This window comes from Struthio camelus, chromosome Z (genome assembly GCF_040807025.1).
Source record: "Struthio camelus isolate bStrCam1 chromosome Z, bStrCam1.hap1, whole genome shotgun sequence".
Classification (NCBI taxonomy): Eukaryota; Metazoa; Chordata; class Aves; order Struthioniformes; family Struthionidae; genus Struthio; species Struthio camelus.
In genome coordinates, this window is record NC_090982.1 from 82,921,575 (window position 1) to 82,939,847 (window position 18,273).

The following is an 18,273-nucleotide window of genomic DNA, read 5'->3' on the forward strand; positions in this document are numbered from 1 at the left end:
GAGTAGCGTGGGTGATGCACAATCATACACAAATAAGAGAGAGACCCTTAGGGGGAAATCTAAATATGGCTATATTTAATTGTGTTATATCAGCATAACTGTCTATAGCAGACATCCATCTCTCAACAAATTTAGGCAAAAAATAGTGAATTCCTATGGCAGACTGTAAATTTTGAATGACTTATATGAAATGAATTGATGATCTTTAGTTTAATTTTTAATAAACTGGTGTCATCGTATTAGTATCACCTGTTGAGGGGGTTGCAGCAGGTACCTTTGTTTGATGTTTCTACTGAGCCAAGAAGACCTCCTGACAGCTATTTTGCTTATAATGATATCACAGCCTGGTTCACAGAGATTGTAAAATTCTTTATTTTCAATCTAGGAGAAGGTGTTGGCAGAGTAATAGTGTTATCCATCACTATGGGACACTAAAATCTCTAAAGAGCCATCTTCTGATTCTTATCTGTGTTCTATCTGCCAAGATCTAGGGAAGGGTGAAGTGTCCTGGAAAGGAACAGAGTGAGAGCTATACAGAAACATGTGACAAACATCAGGAGAATTCCCTCTTTGAGTTCTAGCTATGCATTCTTACAACCAAGCCTCCAAATACAATTTTTTTCATGTAAATGCATGATTTGCAATCATTTGTAAAGACATTGGAGTGTTACAGACCATAGTTCATGAACTGACAATGTAAGAAAACATGGAAGGCTTCTGTGCTTAAGGTCTTGGGTCTATGTGTAGAACATGTGAAAAAAGGAAAGCTTAAATACTGTGAATATTCCACCTTGGCGTACAGCTTTCTCAAATTACTTCACAGCCAGAAATAGCAGGTGAGCTGTCAAAACTGGGAAGCGTAATTAACTGCCATATATTATGTATTTGCAAAAGACACCATGGATATATTTGCAAAGAGGTATTATTTTATTTTATTTATTAGTTGGCTTTAATTATACTCGTGGAAGAAGCTGAATTATAGCCCAACTGCAACACAGTCTGACAGTGGAGTAAGTTATAGCTGCCACCTTCATGGTATTGTGGGCAGCATAGCAGAGTAAAATGACCTGCTTCCTTCTTGAAATTTTCCAAATATGATTAGGAAAGATGGGGGACTAGTCAGAGACTGAAAAGTCTTTAGACACAGAGCTGCTGTTTTTTAATTCTGTCACCTAGGTTTGACAGCTAAATACAACCTTCTGCTGTGATGGAATCATAATGATTAATTAGGGAAAGCAGCTACACCAAGCTTCTTTTTCAGGTGTGACTTATGTTATCCTCACTCTCTCTAACCTCCATAAGCTTTGCTCAATTAACTGAGGTTAAGTATTATAGATTATTGAGGAATTGGGTGATGGTAAATCAGAATGACATTGCCATTTTAAAAATAAAGGATGGTAGGTATTTCAGAGATAAGATTCAGTGCCAAGCAATCTATAGCATCATTCTCTCCTCTGCCACAGATATGAGGTAGGCAAATCATTAACGATGAAATTTATCACACCTGAATTTAGCCATAAAAGAATTAGGATTGAAAACCCAGCTGCTCATTAATTAGCAACATATAGTCATTGAAAAGAGGCAGCTATTTCAGGGGGTGATTCATCCCATGCTAAGATAGTACCAATCTAGATGTGACAAATCACCAGTTAGATGAACCCCTTTCTCCTTATTGACCAAAGAGGAGCTCTTAACGGCTAGATGTTCATATGACTAAAATGGAGTGAGATAAATCCAGGCCTTTCTGCCCTGTGCCGATTTAGATGCCTGAAAATCCTGGTGGAAGCTCAGTGATGTAGAAGAGCCTCAGAAGATCTGATGCCCCATTCTTTTTGAAGTGCCTAACCTGGAGATTTAGTGGGCTTAGCACACCTAAAAGTTCGATTGCTATTTTTAACATACCAAGGGATGAACCTCAGCACAGGCACTTCAACTTCTCTGCTGTTAAATTACTAGAATGATTCTTAGCAAGGTGGTAGATTATATCAGCTAGCACTTTCCTAAACAGCTCCTGAGCATGGTGCAGAACTTGGCATAGTTCAAGGACCACTTCTAACACGTAGTTTGTCTGTGGTAATCCTGCTTTGAGGGGTAAGAAAGTGTAATAGTATGGAAAGGTGTTACTCCATTCTAGATGACTTTAATGCCAGATAGTAGTTCAAGGCATGTTTAATTTATTAATTCATTTAAAACATAATCTTACACTGTATCTGCACTCTCTTTTTTTAATTTTTTCTGCACTATAAGCTGACCAGAAGCAAGGTACTCCTAAAACTAGAAAGCAGAGCCAGGGATGATACAACATACCTCTCAGTAGTGCAGGTGAAATAACATAATAGCCAAAACTAAATGGTTTTCTGTTGGCTCAAAGTTAAGGCATCTACCTGAAAAAAGACCAATGAACATCCCTCAAGGTTTCTCAGGCTACTTATTTCTATGGTCTTTTATGCATGGAATGATGCCTGCATTTCCCTCTATTCAGTGTGCAGTATTGGGATACTTACAGACGTTTCCTCTTCTTATTTATTGTCTCGTAGCTGCTGTCTGTTCAGTGCAGCCTCCTGTTGTCTCTGCACTGATACTTACCTCATAAACTCTTTGAGCAAGCACATCTCTTTGTCTATTGGAAACTTGAAAAAATTAGAGAAAACTTGAGAAAATATATGTGGCAATATAGGTAAAATAATAATAACAATTATTATTATTATAGTATAAATAATCTTCAGCTGTGGGAGGCAGCAAACAAAAGAATTCACCATAAATCCTTATTTGTGTTCGTATTCCTCAGAAATAATCGTTCGAAAGTAGAAATACAATCACATATGATTTAACCCTTTTCAGTAAAGTGGTACTTTTGATGGAAAATTTTTGACAAATCAAAAAATTTCAGTGGATTTTTTTTTTTTTTGAGAGGAAAAATGGAGAACAAAATAACAGATTGTAATGAGCTGGAATTCTTCACAAAACTGTACCTTTTTTATAGGTGACAAAATAAAATATATTGACTGCCTCCCACCCTCAGCCCTCCAAAATATAATTAATTCATTCAAACCCTACAAAATACCTAGAAGAAAAATGAAAAAAAAAAAAAAAAGAAAGTGTAATAGGGAACATACCTATTTCTCTAATGAAGCCAGTTATAACCTCAGAAGCAAGACAAATGACACTGATTGCTAGTACAGTTTCATGGAAGTAATGATCTTTATTCTTTGACACAATGTGTGCATATTTAAATTGTAAAATTTATAAATAAAGTAAATATTAAAATGAGAAGTCTATTAAAAAAAAAAAAAAGTCAATGAGGCTATATTCTACTTCATGCCAGCTTTAAAAAGGAATATTTAAAAGACCTGTCCAACTGTGTGATAAAATAATTCACCTGGATGGTCAAGGACTGTGAAAGAACGGTTTCTGGCCTGATGCAATTCTGTACTAAGTAGAGGGCTGGCTGCTACATCACAGATGTTATTACATGGTGGGACAGAGCTGCACTGGTCTAGGGGGAGCTCTCGGAGGTATCAGATGGACAATGCCTTTGTGCGCTCCTTAGCGGGCAGTGGGAACGTGGCCGATGCACTGCATGTCCGTAGGACAGCGCACCTCCGTAGCTCACCAGTTCTGATAAGTAATAAGTGGAGGAGGCAGAGTCATAGCCCTGCACCATTCTGAACAGCTAGCAGTGCTTGACTTGTGCTATCCTTGCCAAGCCTTCATGCTAATGGAAAGCACACAATGAGGATGAGCCTCTACAGGATCAAAATTGGGAGCCCCTCGTGGTCCCTCTGAGCCCAATTCTCACACACACATGCGTGTGCACATGCGCGCACACACACACACACACACACACATATATATATATAACAGCTGAGCACAGTCTAAATCTACATATGAAGGCAAAGCCGAAGGTCAAATCCTAAAGTCCTTAAATAGTCAAAATTTCCAGTGAAATCAATAATATTCATTCCTGGGATGGTGAAATGATCCATGCATGAGAGAGAGGACACAATAAGTGCATCCCTTGTTCTAGAGCTGGTGAAAGCTGATTCTGCTCTGGATGCCGACCTAACTCCTAGCATTTGAAGACCAGCCAGGGACTATAGGGAAAAACACAATATTTTCTCCGCTTAGATATGGAGAGAAGGGATGAGAGGGTATGCTAAGTGACCTTATAATACAAAGGAGCGACAGGGCAACCATAAATTGGGCCTTCAAGGAGCTATTTCTGCATGAGGGCTGACGGAAAAGAACTCCAGGACCTGGTCTGGAAGATGCTGTGTCAATGCTGCCTTTTTGAACTGTTGCAGGTTACTGTGGTCAGCTCCTGAGGGGTTGCTCACAGGAAAATGCCATCAAGTTGTACTTTCTCTTTTCTTCTTCAGGGACCCTTTCAGTTTCCGCCATAGACTATCCTTCCTCTTCATCTTCTTCTCTGCCATGGGCAGTGAGGACTCCTTCCTTCGTATTTCCCTCACGAGTCCATGAAAGACATCATCAACGTAGAAACGGAGGGCAGCTGAAGTTTCAAAAAAGGAACATGAGTATTCTCTGGCTAAGCTCATTCCTTCTTCAGTTGAGACCTACAAGGAAAAAAGGTCCATAAATATCAGCTAACGCACAAAGTATGAACCAACTAGGACACCATTGCAGTACGTGTATTTTGTCTATCTGGATACCACTGGAGTGCCACTCTTGGGGCACATCACCAACGTTTAATTTAAGAGGTAAATATTCTAACAGTACTACATAGACAAGATCCATGAGCAAAAAAATCAGTCTGAATCCATGAGATGTTTGAAAGTTGTATACTGACAGTATTCGTGCATTCAGCCATATGTCTCTACTTTTGATGCACTGAAATTTCCAAGCATTTCCTTCCTTTAGTGTAGTAATCGTGTGAGGTTTGGAAGTGTTAATACATTTGTTGCATTGTTTGGAACCGAAGGCCAAAAAGACTTCAGTAGAATTATGGTCGTGGAAAAGCCTTACCTACCATTTATCTAATCCTGTAAGCAATTTGACTCTTTAAGCACAGCAATTGTCATACCTTTAAGATTTTTCAGGTACTTGAATTTCTGAGTATGCTTTAAAGTATTTTAGTTTTGGCAGGCCTGTAATCCTATCACTTAGCTTATGCCTGAGCTGCACAAAGATCTAAAACCTATTTGTTTTTCAGCTCATCTTTCTTAAGTGGTCTAATGTACTTATTCTCAGAGAACATCCAGGAAATGTGCCCTTGTATTTTGAGGAAATTTAAGGGAAGGAATTACTATGAACCTAGAAGAAACCCATGCAGCTCTCTTTAATTTGCCTAAATTTTGAAATATGCAGATTATTCCTAAAGTTTCCTCATTGGCTACCTCTTGGCTTTTGATCCATCAGTGTGCTAAACCTAAGAAGGGTGCTCAGTATGCCAGTTCCTGTGTGCCTTAAACAGAGTTTAGACGCTTATCCTAAAAAAGTAATGATTGCCTCCTACTTCAGGTATTTTTTGCACTTTGGAAGCTCATCCAATAACATGCAGCAAGTCTACAGCAAAACGATGCGTGAATCCTATGAGCTTTGGAATTTCAGGCTGGCTTCCCAGCCAGCAGAATATCCTTTCTTCTCCATATTTGAGTATAAAACTCTGTAGATGAAATGTAAGATATATATTCAAATTCAAGATTGGAAATTCCAGCCTTTAGTTGTATTAATATTTGAATGTCATGATTACTCAAGTAACATTCACACCATATGGATAATAAGATGAAAAAGCTCTGTGAGGTCCCTGTCAAGAACAACCTAAATTCTAGGTTATGAGAAGTCTCAGTTGCTACTGCCTACTGCAAAATTAATCTTGTTCTTATTCCTTACTTCATGCAGCCAGTGCACCATTTAAATGTGTTAGACATATAAGCCCTGATGTTTCAAGGTATAAACTTTCTCATACCTGCCAACTATGAGGAAGAAAATGTCCACTATGATCAGAATATGACCTCACTTTATTTCATTTTGCATCTACCTCTAAAGCCAGACACAGTGAGAAACAGGATTTTGGAAGAAGCACAACATCAGTCTGTTTCAGCTTGGAAGTATGTCTACACCTTTTATGTACCGACATAATGCAGACCATAGAATTTCTCCCCAGCACCTTTGCACTGAGTCACAAAGTTTCCGACATTCGTAGGATCATTCCTCTATGTTACAGCTTTAATCTTAATTTAATTAAGAATATTGTAAGGGTAAGCACCGTGGTGGTATGCCAACCTAAATGATACTCGCTGACACAATGAAAGATTGTTATTGTTTTCCAACTGCTTTAATTGCCAACCTTTAGCAAAAGGAGATGGGTAGCAATATGGTCCTTGTTTTTCTCCGGGCAGCTGTGCAAGCAAAATATGTGATTCAGTATGTCTATTGGGTACCATTGAGAAATTGATTGCCTGGATAGAAGACTATTTTAGTCTATTTTGGACTTTTTAATCATTTTTTTCCTGTTACTATACCTTGTTTTAGCTGAGGGAGGATTTTTTATTTTATTTCATTTTGTTAAAGATAGCGCAGTTCTGAGCAAAACATTATGCAGAGCTGCAGTTTCAGAGAAGATTTTACACATTCATTGCCTTAAAGAAAAAAAAAAAAATCCACATAAATTGAAACATCCGTATGTTAAAAGGATGGTAAGGTTGCAAATATAATTAGAGTGCAAGCACAGCACTACTCAAATATCAGAAATTGCCTTTCCCTTTGCTCCACGATTTTCCAGTCTTCGTCCACCTATTCCCTCTTTTATGTTTCCAGTCTTTTCAAGGATCAAAATTATGTTTTATCCCACCTGCAAGGAAGAATAATTGCAGGGAAAGCACGCAAAGCTCCGTAATGAAAGGCAACTAGTAAAAGCTGCAAGAACTGGAGCATTCTCAGGAGACACAAGTAGTACAGAAAAACTTGTTCCCATATTCTATGTGGCTGGTATCAAAGGCCTGTGACTTGGCCAAAGTTGTCTGGCTTTCTATAAAGGAGTTTCCAGAGTTTCCTACCAAAATATGGAGACAACATTAGAGTCATTGATAGAAATAGTTAATTCACAAAACAAAGTAATTTAGCATGAGAAGGACACCCGACACAAACAATTTCAGGCCATTTAGTCAAAGTTTTTTAGCTTCAAGGCTGAAAATAGTTTTTTTCTGAAGTGCAGTGCTGTCATAATTATAGCTGGTGCTTTCAGTACTGCTGAAAATATAGGTATAATAATTTAATGTGTTTGCTGAAGAAACTGTAGGTATAGAGACTGTCCAGAGGAAAAATACATATTTTGATTTTAGTTTGTAATTTGGCCAAGAGACTAGATGCCTATGGAATTAGAAACATGGGATAAAGCCCTTGATGAGGTCACTGACATTCTTCATAATTCTAGAGATTTATGTTGTTCCCATCTTATTGCCAGAACAGAAACTATTTCATGGAAATCCAGCCCAGATCGGCACAGCTCAGAGACTTGTTGACAAATTGCAGCTTCCACAGGAAGATATGATCTGTCAGTGTGACATGGACAGATAGGTCAGGGAGTGAGGTCATGCTATTGAATATATATCTGGGAAACATAGCTTTATATCTCATCTTCAGAGTAACCCTCTGTGATTGAATCTGACATTGTTTCCCTAAGTATAATTCTGGTTTTATTGATTCCAATTTATCTCATTCTTTTGCTGTTTCACTTAAGAAGAGAATGAAGGAGAAAGGCTGGGTACTGAAGATAATGAAAGATGAAGAGTAAAAGGAGGGTACAAGCTTCTCGAGTCTAATCCAACCTTCATTTGAAAACTGCAAGAGCCTATGGGTCTTTGGATGAGGCCTTGCAGAAGCAGAGCATGAAGAACACCGTGCAACTGAACAGCAAGATCCCCTGAAGGACAAGTCAATGAAGTGGGCAGTGAAGCCTCATGAGTAGGATGTGTGAGCCCTGGGGAAACAGTATTCTCACATCTTTCTTGCGAAGTATACGGCTCTGAGAGTCCAGTTCAGTATGTGTGATTTGAGAGGGAAGGTACATCAGTTATAGTGTTTGAACTGTGGATAGCACACAGGAATACAGGCTTAATTTGGGTTTTTTTCATCACTGTATAGTTCAGGAGGAACTGAAATGCAGCTTCGGAATGAAACAAAACTTCATAAAGATAGGAAGTATTCACTGGCTGCAAACTGCATTTTACAGCATTAAGATTCTGTTTGTGGCTTTTGCAAACCTCCCTTGGAAAATTACAAGTGAGATTAAATGCAATGCTGACAGCCTGTGAAAGCAGTGATGGATGAGCTGCCATCTTTAAGACAGCCAGCTCCCCACTAAGGTCAGCTCCTGCACAACCAAAAGGACAGTGCAAAGCCACAGGGGTTGGATAGTGGGTGGGTAGGCACTGGCACTCACTGACCCCCATATGCAGAACATAAAAATATCTGGACCTGAGAAGAGCAGCACAAAGAACTAAACAGATCAATAGTCTATCTGTGCCCTTGGATTGTCATTAGCTGGAAAATCTCCATCAGGATCAGCCCAATTTCTCTCTAGCTTTGTCTCTGCTTTCGTCAAGGCAGAAGCAGAAACATCTTAAAGCAGATTTCACTCAGAGAGCTTGTGTTAGCAGAATCAGCAGAATCACCTTGGCTGAGCCAGTGTTGGTCATCTTGCAGGAAAGTAATGAATTTCCACGTATGCATCTCATTCCTGAGACACTGGGAATTAGTGCTATCTGCCTGACATGGCTTTTGCAGCTACCCATCAGTGATTAGGAGCTCCAGGTTGACATGGAGAGGTCTGGAGGCTGCAGGTGAAGTACTAGTGGTTGCAAGGATTCGTCTAAGTATTAGTTGCACAGGCTTCCTTCCTGGCAGCCCTCATTTGCTTTGCAATGGGAAAGAGTCACAATTTCAGATCTAAAAGTTTCATTCTGAGAATGGTTGCTGCAGGAGACATGGGGTCTTGATCACAAATCAGAGACAGGAGGGGATACAAGCTGCTCAACACAGTGCTCATCTAATCCCATTGAGGCTTATAGGAGGAATTCTAGTGGATTTTGATCAAGCACTGTGTAGATAGCATTTTTGAGAGGCAGTAATTTACATGAGCTGTAAATGATTTAGGAACTATTTATAAACATAGGGAGGGAAGTAATATCTTAATCAGCAGGCCCCATTTGTACCACAGCATCTAAAAAGAGGGTTACAAGAAGCCACGAATACTCTGAATGATGTCTAAGAAAGATCGCTGTCCCCTCCTTTCACCTCTGGATGTCTGAGCCACATAAGAATTGTTCTGTATCTCAGCAGGCCCCTGTTCTGGAAAATAAGCAGCTGAATAGCAGGTTATGTATCAGAGATAGGCAGAAATTCCAGAAGAATCTAAACAAAAGTCCATGTCCATTCCTCTCACAATCCATTTCCTCAGAATATCAGGACAAACAAAATAAGCTTTTTGGTACAGAAGCTCAAAACTGTAAAAAAGGCCACAGGGAAAGACCTCAAGAGATCAAAGGTATTGACAATATCCAGGGTCTGCAATAGGAGCAAATTTGCAAGGGAAAAGGAGAAAAATAATCTTATGGTTCTAGAAAGTGAATCTCATGCTGTACTATGAAAGGGAGCAAAAAACGGGCGCTGCCTATCTGACATGAATGACAATTTGTTATTAATTTCAGCTCTGAGTTTACGCCTAAGGCACTCCAACCTAGCACCTGCAAGGTTTCTCAGTACTGATGAGCAACAATCAGGACTGATCAATTTTTACTAGGCTTAGTTCCTCCTTGTCTAAGCTACCAAGAAAATATAGGTGGTCCCTGGCCACCCAGCACTGACAAAAGTCAGGGACCTACCCAGTTATCTGGACAGGGACAAGCTCTGTAGTTTGACAGGCAGGATTAGGTCTAGTGGAGCTTGAGCTGAACTTTCCTATGTTGCCACTTTCCTTTCCTAAACCCAAGCACTGTGACTGTAAGTATTTGATTCCTGTTTTAAGAAACATTCAGCCCAATCCGCTATCCCAAAAGCACATCTATTACACCCGTATCATTTCTGACAGTTGTTAATTTCTTCCTCAAACAAGTGTTGCATCAACAGACATGGTGACAAAGACTTTGTACGAGCTGGTTTAAGGGTCTTTCCAAGCGTGAAATACTATTGTTCAGGTCAAAGCTGAAATACTTGGATATTATAACAGTAGCTGGGGTTCGAAAACCTGAGCAGAACCAGACAGAAAAGACAAATCAATCTTTCTGTCTTTTCAAGACAAGCAGCACTGCTGTTATTTGTTCACATAATATTTGTCATGGAATATCTTCTGAAAAAAGAAAAAATGCTCCAAGCCCTTTCACTCTTCTGCTTTTTTTTTTTTTTTCAGATATTTACATTTATAAACTGTCTATCATATCCTTGCCACTGTACAATGACATCCCTGAAAGTAGGGGGAAAAAAGATCAAGTGGAAATCAATTCAGGCTGAAAGAAATGTTGGAGATTGGGCTTTGTGAGTTACCAGTATTTCCTCTTTGTGGCCAAACATTCAATATGACTATGTTTCAGATCTCAGAAATGCACATTACTAAAGGAAAGCAAAAATACTGGAGGTTAAATGCTCCAGTTTTCATCCCTTCAACCCAAGCATTCTCTTTTATGTCAGGATTTTTAGAGGCATTTCAAAGTGAATTATTGCTTCAAAATATTATGTTGAAACTCCTCCTTCTGCAAATGTAAAAATTACACATTTTAACCTTTATATGTGATCAAATTCACAAACGTATACAATACAATTGCTAATTTCTTTTGGCCAAAATTCCACCAGAATTCACAACTAGTTTTACCTGACAAAAACCAGCATGTTTCAGTCAACAATACATCATTTTTCCCTCAGTCCTTGGGGAAGCAGACACCTCGTTTCAACAGCCTGAGCGGTAAATGAATAACTTGCTGCAGAAATGCAAGAGGAGAATTTCGTGGCGACCCTTGCTGTATCAACATAATCCAACCAATGGATTTTATCCTTAAATCCATTTGGAAGTCTTCAGAAGTAATTAGTTGAGCAAACCTCACTGTGACTTCATGGCAGGCAATTCTGCATGCTCAGCTTTGCTGATCTTCTAGATTACAAGGCTAGATGAGATAAAAGCTGCCATACAATTAATCATTATTATGAGTGTATTGCCATTAGTTCAGTTCCTCCTTCTCCCTCCCCAGAGTGATGGGAAAAGTGGTGCCTCATAAGACTGCCCATGTTTTCCTTCCTACCTTGCCGCTCTGTGACCCTTTTTCTGATTTCACATCTTAGAATTATTAGTGATATGGGATATAGCACGAATGATCATTAACCACTGGATCCATGAGGGAAGTGGAAATTTAAGGGTAGGGAGGACTGGCAGACTGGACCAAGGAGAAGATGTGATCTTGCTGTCTGAACTTTTTGCATTGCCATTCCAATGGATATCCAAATGGCACAGCGCACAGTACTGACGTGTCTCATGCCCTCAGCTGTTGCAACCTCTGGCAGCACCTTGTCTCAGATAGTCTTTCCCTTCCCTTTCTTAAACTGGCTTCTGCATATGAGCAGGAATGGATGCAGTCTGGAAAATTCAGCTTTAGCAGTGCAGAAAATAATAGGATTGTCCAGGAGTTCTGCGATAAGATTTGGGGATTATTTTTAGGGGATGGAGGATAGAGAATGTGGATTGTAAAACCAATTTGCACATTTTTTAAGGAAAATTGTATAATAGTCTCAACAAAAATTAAATTTATAGTCAAAACAAGAGAGACTCATCTATTACAAATTATCTGCATCCCACCTGGTTAGTCACTAAGTTGGGGCATGAATACCAAGCTTAGACTCCCTATTCTGAACCAGGAATAACCACAGTTTCATTTGATCCAAACGAAAGGCAAATTGTTGAGGGCTAGGAAAGTATCTGATGAAACATCAGTGATTGCTTGTTCTTATACTTTTGGTAACTGTTTGATCTTGTTGGTCACTGTTAGATCAGACTGACATTTTTTCTGACCTGCTATGGTCATTGCTAATGTTCTTATATAAAAACTTCAAGCTACTATTAGCTATTTCATTGTATGAATCTCTCTCATGCTTTGTAATAAAAAAAAAAAGTCTAGATCCTATGCTGATTCTCACTTGCATTATTTCTTGAAATTGTTAATGTATGTTTTGGGATGGATATTCTTGTATTGCTCAGCACAAATAATGCATAAAGGCAGGGTAGATTTCTGCTTACTAGAGAAATCCATTCTCCCTGTTTTGGCCTATTTTTCCACATTTTGGATCCACAAAGTCATTGTAACGTGGGAGTTCTGCCTACAGGTAATTTAATTATTTGTTGCTTTGTTGCTTTGTTGCAACATTCTTACTAATGTTCTTTTGAGTAAAGAGAAAAATTCCCCATGTGGTTACCTAGACAGGTATGAAATAAGCAAAACACATGAAGCTCTCAGGTACAGTGTTTGCATCTTCTGATAACGCTACTTCATTATTTCATAGATTTAATATTAAATAATTAGATCAGCCTCTCATTTCATGTGAACATCACAAAGGAGTCAGGGTACTGTCCGCAGATTAGGCTGTAAAGGTATTCTCTCTGCTACAAACTGTATTCTTTTGGCTTGATCTTGTCAAAGCCAAGACTGATGAGTGGGATAAGGCAATTTTATACTAGGAAATGTTTCTAGAAAGATGGCCTGAGGACATGACTTAACTGGATATTCAAAGTCACATGATCTTGCATCAGTCAGAGATAGCTCTGGGTCTAATTTGAAGAGAATCTGTGAGTGTTAAATCTTTAGCATCAGTCTTCAAGATGAACAAGTAAGGGTCAATTGCTCAAAGCAGTTTTTCAAAGATCTGACAATTTTCTAAATTGTCCATCATCTTTAAAGGCACTGAGATTGCAATACAGCAGAAGATAGAGACGGTCATAAGATCGTTGCAAAAAGAGGACTTTTCTACATCAGCTCAGCTTGGGAATATTCACAAGAGAAGACCTGTGCTTTTTGTACAGAAAAAATCAAGGAATTAACTGCAGTTTTAAGTTCACAAGAGAGGAAAATTGTTTCAATTTTTTCTCATCAACAAAGAATTTCTTAATTATCATCTGCTAAGAGCAGATGGTTATCAAAAGATTTTCATGTAAAAGAAACTACAAACATTGCCTATTTAGACCTTTCAGACTTTTTTTTTAAACAAATGGTAAGTTAGAAATGTTGAACTCTTACTTATTATAACACTGAAGACACTAGTCTAGTGCTTTAGGAGCACAAAGTAACTTTCAATCCAGCATAGCCAGCTCCCAATATTTTTATCTAACTATAGACTATGTAGGCCATTTTCATGTATGTGTTGGATATTCAGGTTTCACTAATTATTTGAATTCAGTTCTTGATTATGATGGAGATGCTAAGCAGACTGACTACAGAACAAATCTCTATAAAAACATAATATCCTATAAAAATCTCTCTGTCATTATATTAGTACTACTTTGAAGACAGGATAAATACTGCCTCCAGCAGTCATATTTGTTTAGAGAGCACTCCATTGACATGGCAAGATAACAAAACACAGCAGAAGTCAGTGAGGAACGTACAGCAGGATGCTGGTTTCAGCATGCTACTTTCAGTAGCTGTCTACTGAAGACCGGGGAACGTGACTCTCAAAACTTGACAAAAATGAGAATAAAGTCTGGAGACCCAAACAGAAGATGAAGGAAAGGTAGAGGAAACACACATCTTTATTTGTGTGTTTTATACATGCAACCACAAAGGAGAATTGTAAATGGAAAAAAAAAAAATAAAAAGTGATTCACACCCTTGAATTTGTATAATCTTTTTTTTGAGCTAATGTATCCAAACCGTGTGTTCAGTTAAATGTGTCGTTTTAAGACATATGATTAGATGAGTGGAACTACCTAAGTGCTGAAAGTTCTCTTTATGCTTAAATATCTTGTTGAATGTGGTTTCCAACATTGGAATAAAAGGGTCAGAAAAATGTCTGTTCCAAATGCAGCAGATAGTGTTGTGTGTCCTGACACCACATATTGCTTCACACTATGTGGAGTGCAATACACATAATATTCTGGTGTACAGTTATCATGTCTAAACATACTCCCAGATACAGCTTCCAAGCAGACAGAGAACATTATGCTAAGTTCCTGGCAACGAAAAGAAATTCACAACAAATCTCTCCCTTCCCCCTCCATCTCCATGCAATTCTCATCTGCTGTGATTTGGGGATTCTATCTAGTCTGCTGAAGTGGATATTCTACAGAAAGGAGATAGGGAAGGAATTCATAATGGATTTATAAAGATTTGGATGGCAATGGAACAATCTTTTTTTTTTTTTTTTTTTTTTTTTTTGGTAGAAGTAATTTGCTGAAGTAAGAAAGCATTGCAAATATATGAGGTATCAAACTGCCATTATGCACTAGTTATAGAGCAATGTTTCATCTGTTCACCTGCTACTTGGGTTGCTTTTCAAAGTGAAAGTTATTCAATGCAATGATAGGGGGAGGCTGTTTCAGGAAACAAGTTTTTGTTGTTCTTGTTGTTGTTTTTTCCTGAAATATGTAATTTAATTTTGAGGTTTCAGTAATTCTGGAGTTTATTGAGGTTTGTCAGACCATCTTTTTAAGGAGAACACTTATATAGAAACTTTACTAAACTAATGACAATGCTCTTCCCCATGTCAGTGTCAGTATCAGTACAGGCAAAATATTACACTTTTGCAGAATGTGAATGGACTGGAGCTTCACTGATGTGCTGCTACTTAGCTCCTTTCTCATATGCTGAAAGGAGAGCTCATGGGTGAGCAAAGGGCCTTTCCTGGTCACAGGAATATTGGAAAAGAGAGAGTCCCATGACATAGGAACCCTAAAATGGACATGACAGCTGCATGAAGGGCATCTACTTAGCAGCACTCATGGCCCCAGGAAGATGTGATCTGCCAGCGTGGAGGACGCGTAACAAAATACTGAGTGTGAAGAACTGCATATGAAGGGTAGAGCAACGAGAAATCAATGTGCTGAAGGAGTAAAATTAAAAATCTTAAATGGCTAGTGGGTAGGAAGAGCTGTAAGAATACATTTAACTAATTAAACATAACAAGCTCTCATACTGCCTGCTAACCCATCTCAAAATTACCTCACTTTTCCTGCAGGCTAGGAACACGCTTGGGTAGTTACCGTGCCAACTTGTTCATCTCTCTCTGTGGTTAGCTTGTCCTCTTGGCAAGCTCCCCATTGGGCAGGCAGTGTTTTTGGAAATCCCTTCTGTATTTGCTGCCTCTGTGAGTCGATGTTTACTTGGAAGACCAAACTTTAAAGTATGGGATTGGGTGGGGGGGAAACAGCTAACAGCTGGCAGAATCTTGACTCTATTGAATATAGCCCCAAACTTCCTTGAGTATATCCCCAAGACATCTGAGAGACTTTTCTAACAGATACTTGAGGAGTGATGATTGCCTAGGATTAATCAGGCTTTCTTTCCCCTAGAATCTTAATTTTGGACTAAGAAACCTAAAGGGTCATCAGGGATGCTAGCCCAAGTAGTTCATGTTTATTGCCACAGAGAAAACGAAACAGTGGAGGGACAAGAAAAGAGAAGTAGAGGAGTGAAGGTGGAAGCACAGTGAGGAGGAGGAAGCACAGATCATGTATGTATTATGCTAGCTGGGGAGCATAATGAGAAAAATAGACTCTTGAAAACCAGAATGGCAGAAAGTCCATGCGAGAAGTATCTGTTTAACCTCCTCTATCCATGATGTATCCATCCAGCTATGCACATATTTTTATGTGTATGTACGTATAAAAGACACTCTCTGAACACACCTTGGGAGCCCCAATCACAATCACAGCTGATTAACTGATATTCTTATCCAGTGTAACAGGCTTTTTATTCCTCCGCTGACAGAGATGTAGCACAATTTACCTGGAGGCATGCGTGAACATGCACATACACACACACGTGCGCTTGCTTACAAATGCTGCTTACAAGCCTCTCCAATACACCTGGCAGAAAAGGTTGGCCTTACAGCGAAGTTTGGATGGCGATGCTGACAGAACACTGCTCTAAAAAGTCCCTTTGATATCAGGAGGCATTCAGCATCAGCTCCTCTGCGGGTTACAGCTGTTTTCTGACATTTATTTATTTCCTGTGTTTTAGTCAGCTGGCTAGCTCAAACCTGAAGTCTACCCAGACTCTGGAAAAGGCATTGAAAAGCACTGAAAAGAGACAGTGCGTGTACTGCAGGCACCACAGCCAGACTGCCCCCCTGCCTCTTCTGAAGACTTTCCAGAAAACCAGAGAGGAAAAGTGATGGGTCATAACATGGAGTACGGCAAACCAGGTAAGCTGCTGCTTCTCTTTCCTCCCGGACAGAAAAGATGGAAGATAAAAGACAGAAAACAGATAACAATTTAAGATTAATACGCAAATAATACTAAGGTGGAAATTAACAGAAATTATACTGGGGATGGGGAAGAAAGAAAGATAAAGCTTTTCAGGAGTAACCTAGTCTGGCTGATGTTAACAATATCTAATCACTGGTAGTCAGGGCAGCTGGCAGGTACATCTAGAACCGTTAGGAGATCGCCGTGCATGCTTGGATGAGCACAGTCATGGTTCAGACTACAGGCAGAGCGAAAATATAACACCTTTTCTCAGTCACACAGGTATAACAGCACAACACAGGCACCCAATACTTCATTTGACTTCACTGAGGAAGTTTGCTTACACTTTCCTAACGGCTGTTTTTTCAAAATAGGTACATAAGTCTAAGTTTAGAGGAATACAATCTCTGGTACTAAAGCAACAGCTGGGGGAAAGCAGTAACTGCTTGAAGCCTTAACAGTTGCTGTCACTAGCAATTCAGGACATGTTATCATCCCGTTATTTTTTTACCCTTAGAAATAAAATGGGTGTTATTAAATGGTTTAGAAAGTGACAATTGCCTGTGGTAAAGTTTTGTTATCCTCTGTGTAAGGAATATTAATAAGAGGTAGGTATGATATATGCGAGTTAAGCTCAGAGAGAAAATAACGTGAATACCATTCCACAAAGAAGAGACAGTTACTGTGTTTGACAACATGTAAACTGTTCAAAAAAATTATCTTGTGTAAGGAAATCAGAGAATGATAACACAATTTGGCTGGAAGAGACCTCTAGATGTCAGTTAATCCAAACTCCTGCTCAAAGCAGGTCCAACTAGACCAGATTGCTCAGGGTCTTGAGCAGTCGAGATCAGTCATGTTTTGAACATCTCCAAGGATGGAACTCCTACAGCGTCTCTCAGCCATTGTTGCAGTGTTTGACCACGTTCATGATGAAAAAACAACACCTCGCAGGTAATCAGATTTTCCTCTGTTCCAGCTTGCCTTTTGCATCTCATCCTTTCACTGTGCATCTCAGAAGAATCTGGCTTTGTCTTCACTCTGCCTATTAGATGGCTGAAGACAGTAAGATGATCCCCTTTCCTCTGGCTGAATAAACCCAGCTCTCTCAACCTCCCCTTGCACGTTTTCTGCTCCAGCCCTCCGACCAACTTGGTAGACTTCTGTCTACTGGAGATTCACTCCAGTATGTCAAGGTATTTCTTGTACTTGGGAACCCTAAATAGACAGGGTAATCCAGGTGTGGTCCTGCAAGCGCTGAATAGAAGGGAGGTGTCACTTCCCTGGACCTGCTGGCTACACTCTTACTAACACAGCCTGGGTGCAGTTGGCCTTTTTCACTGCAAGAGCGCATTGCTGGCTCATGGTCAGCTCTTTATCCACAGGGATACCCAGGTCCTTTTCTGCAAAGCTGCTTTCTCTCCAGTAGTGCCCAACTGGTATGGTTGCATGAGGTTATCTTTCCCAGATGCAGGTTTAGCATTTGCTTTTGTTGAACTTCATGATATTCCTGACAGACCATTTATCCAGCCAAACAATGTCCCCCCTCAGTGTATACCCTTTCTTCCAGTGTACCAACCAACCACTCAGTTTGGTATCATTCATGAACATGATGAGAGTACTGACTGCCCCATCGAGCAGGTTATTAATAAAGATATTAACAATGTTGCCTCAGTATCAACCCCAGGGGAAAGCTACCAGTAATTTGCTGCCAGTTGGAGTCTATACTGCTCATTGCAGCCTTCTGAGTCTGGTGGTCCAGCTAATTCTCCATCCACCTTGTAGTCCTCCTATCCAAAGCAGATCTCACCTGTTTGGCTACAAGGATGCTATGAGAGACTATGTTGAAAGTCCTGTTAAGGTAAAGTGTG

General features: G+C 39.5%; 1 protein-coding gene across 1 annotated transcript in view; it reads right to left on the bottom strand.

Moving 5' to 3' along the window:
* Positions 1-3,182: 3,182 nt before the first annotated feature.
* LOC138064476 (GTP-binding protein Rit2) overlaps positions 3,183-18,273 on the bottom strand; it is a 184,067-nt gene continuing 168,976 nt past the window's right edge. The window contains exon 5 of the mRNA XM_068927295.1: positions 3,183-4,577. Coding sequence (XP_068783396.1) covers positions 4,350-4,577 — 228 coding nt within the window. The 3' untranslated portion in view covers positions 3,183-4,349. The remainder of the gene's footprint in view (positions 4,578-18,273) is intronic.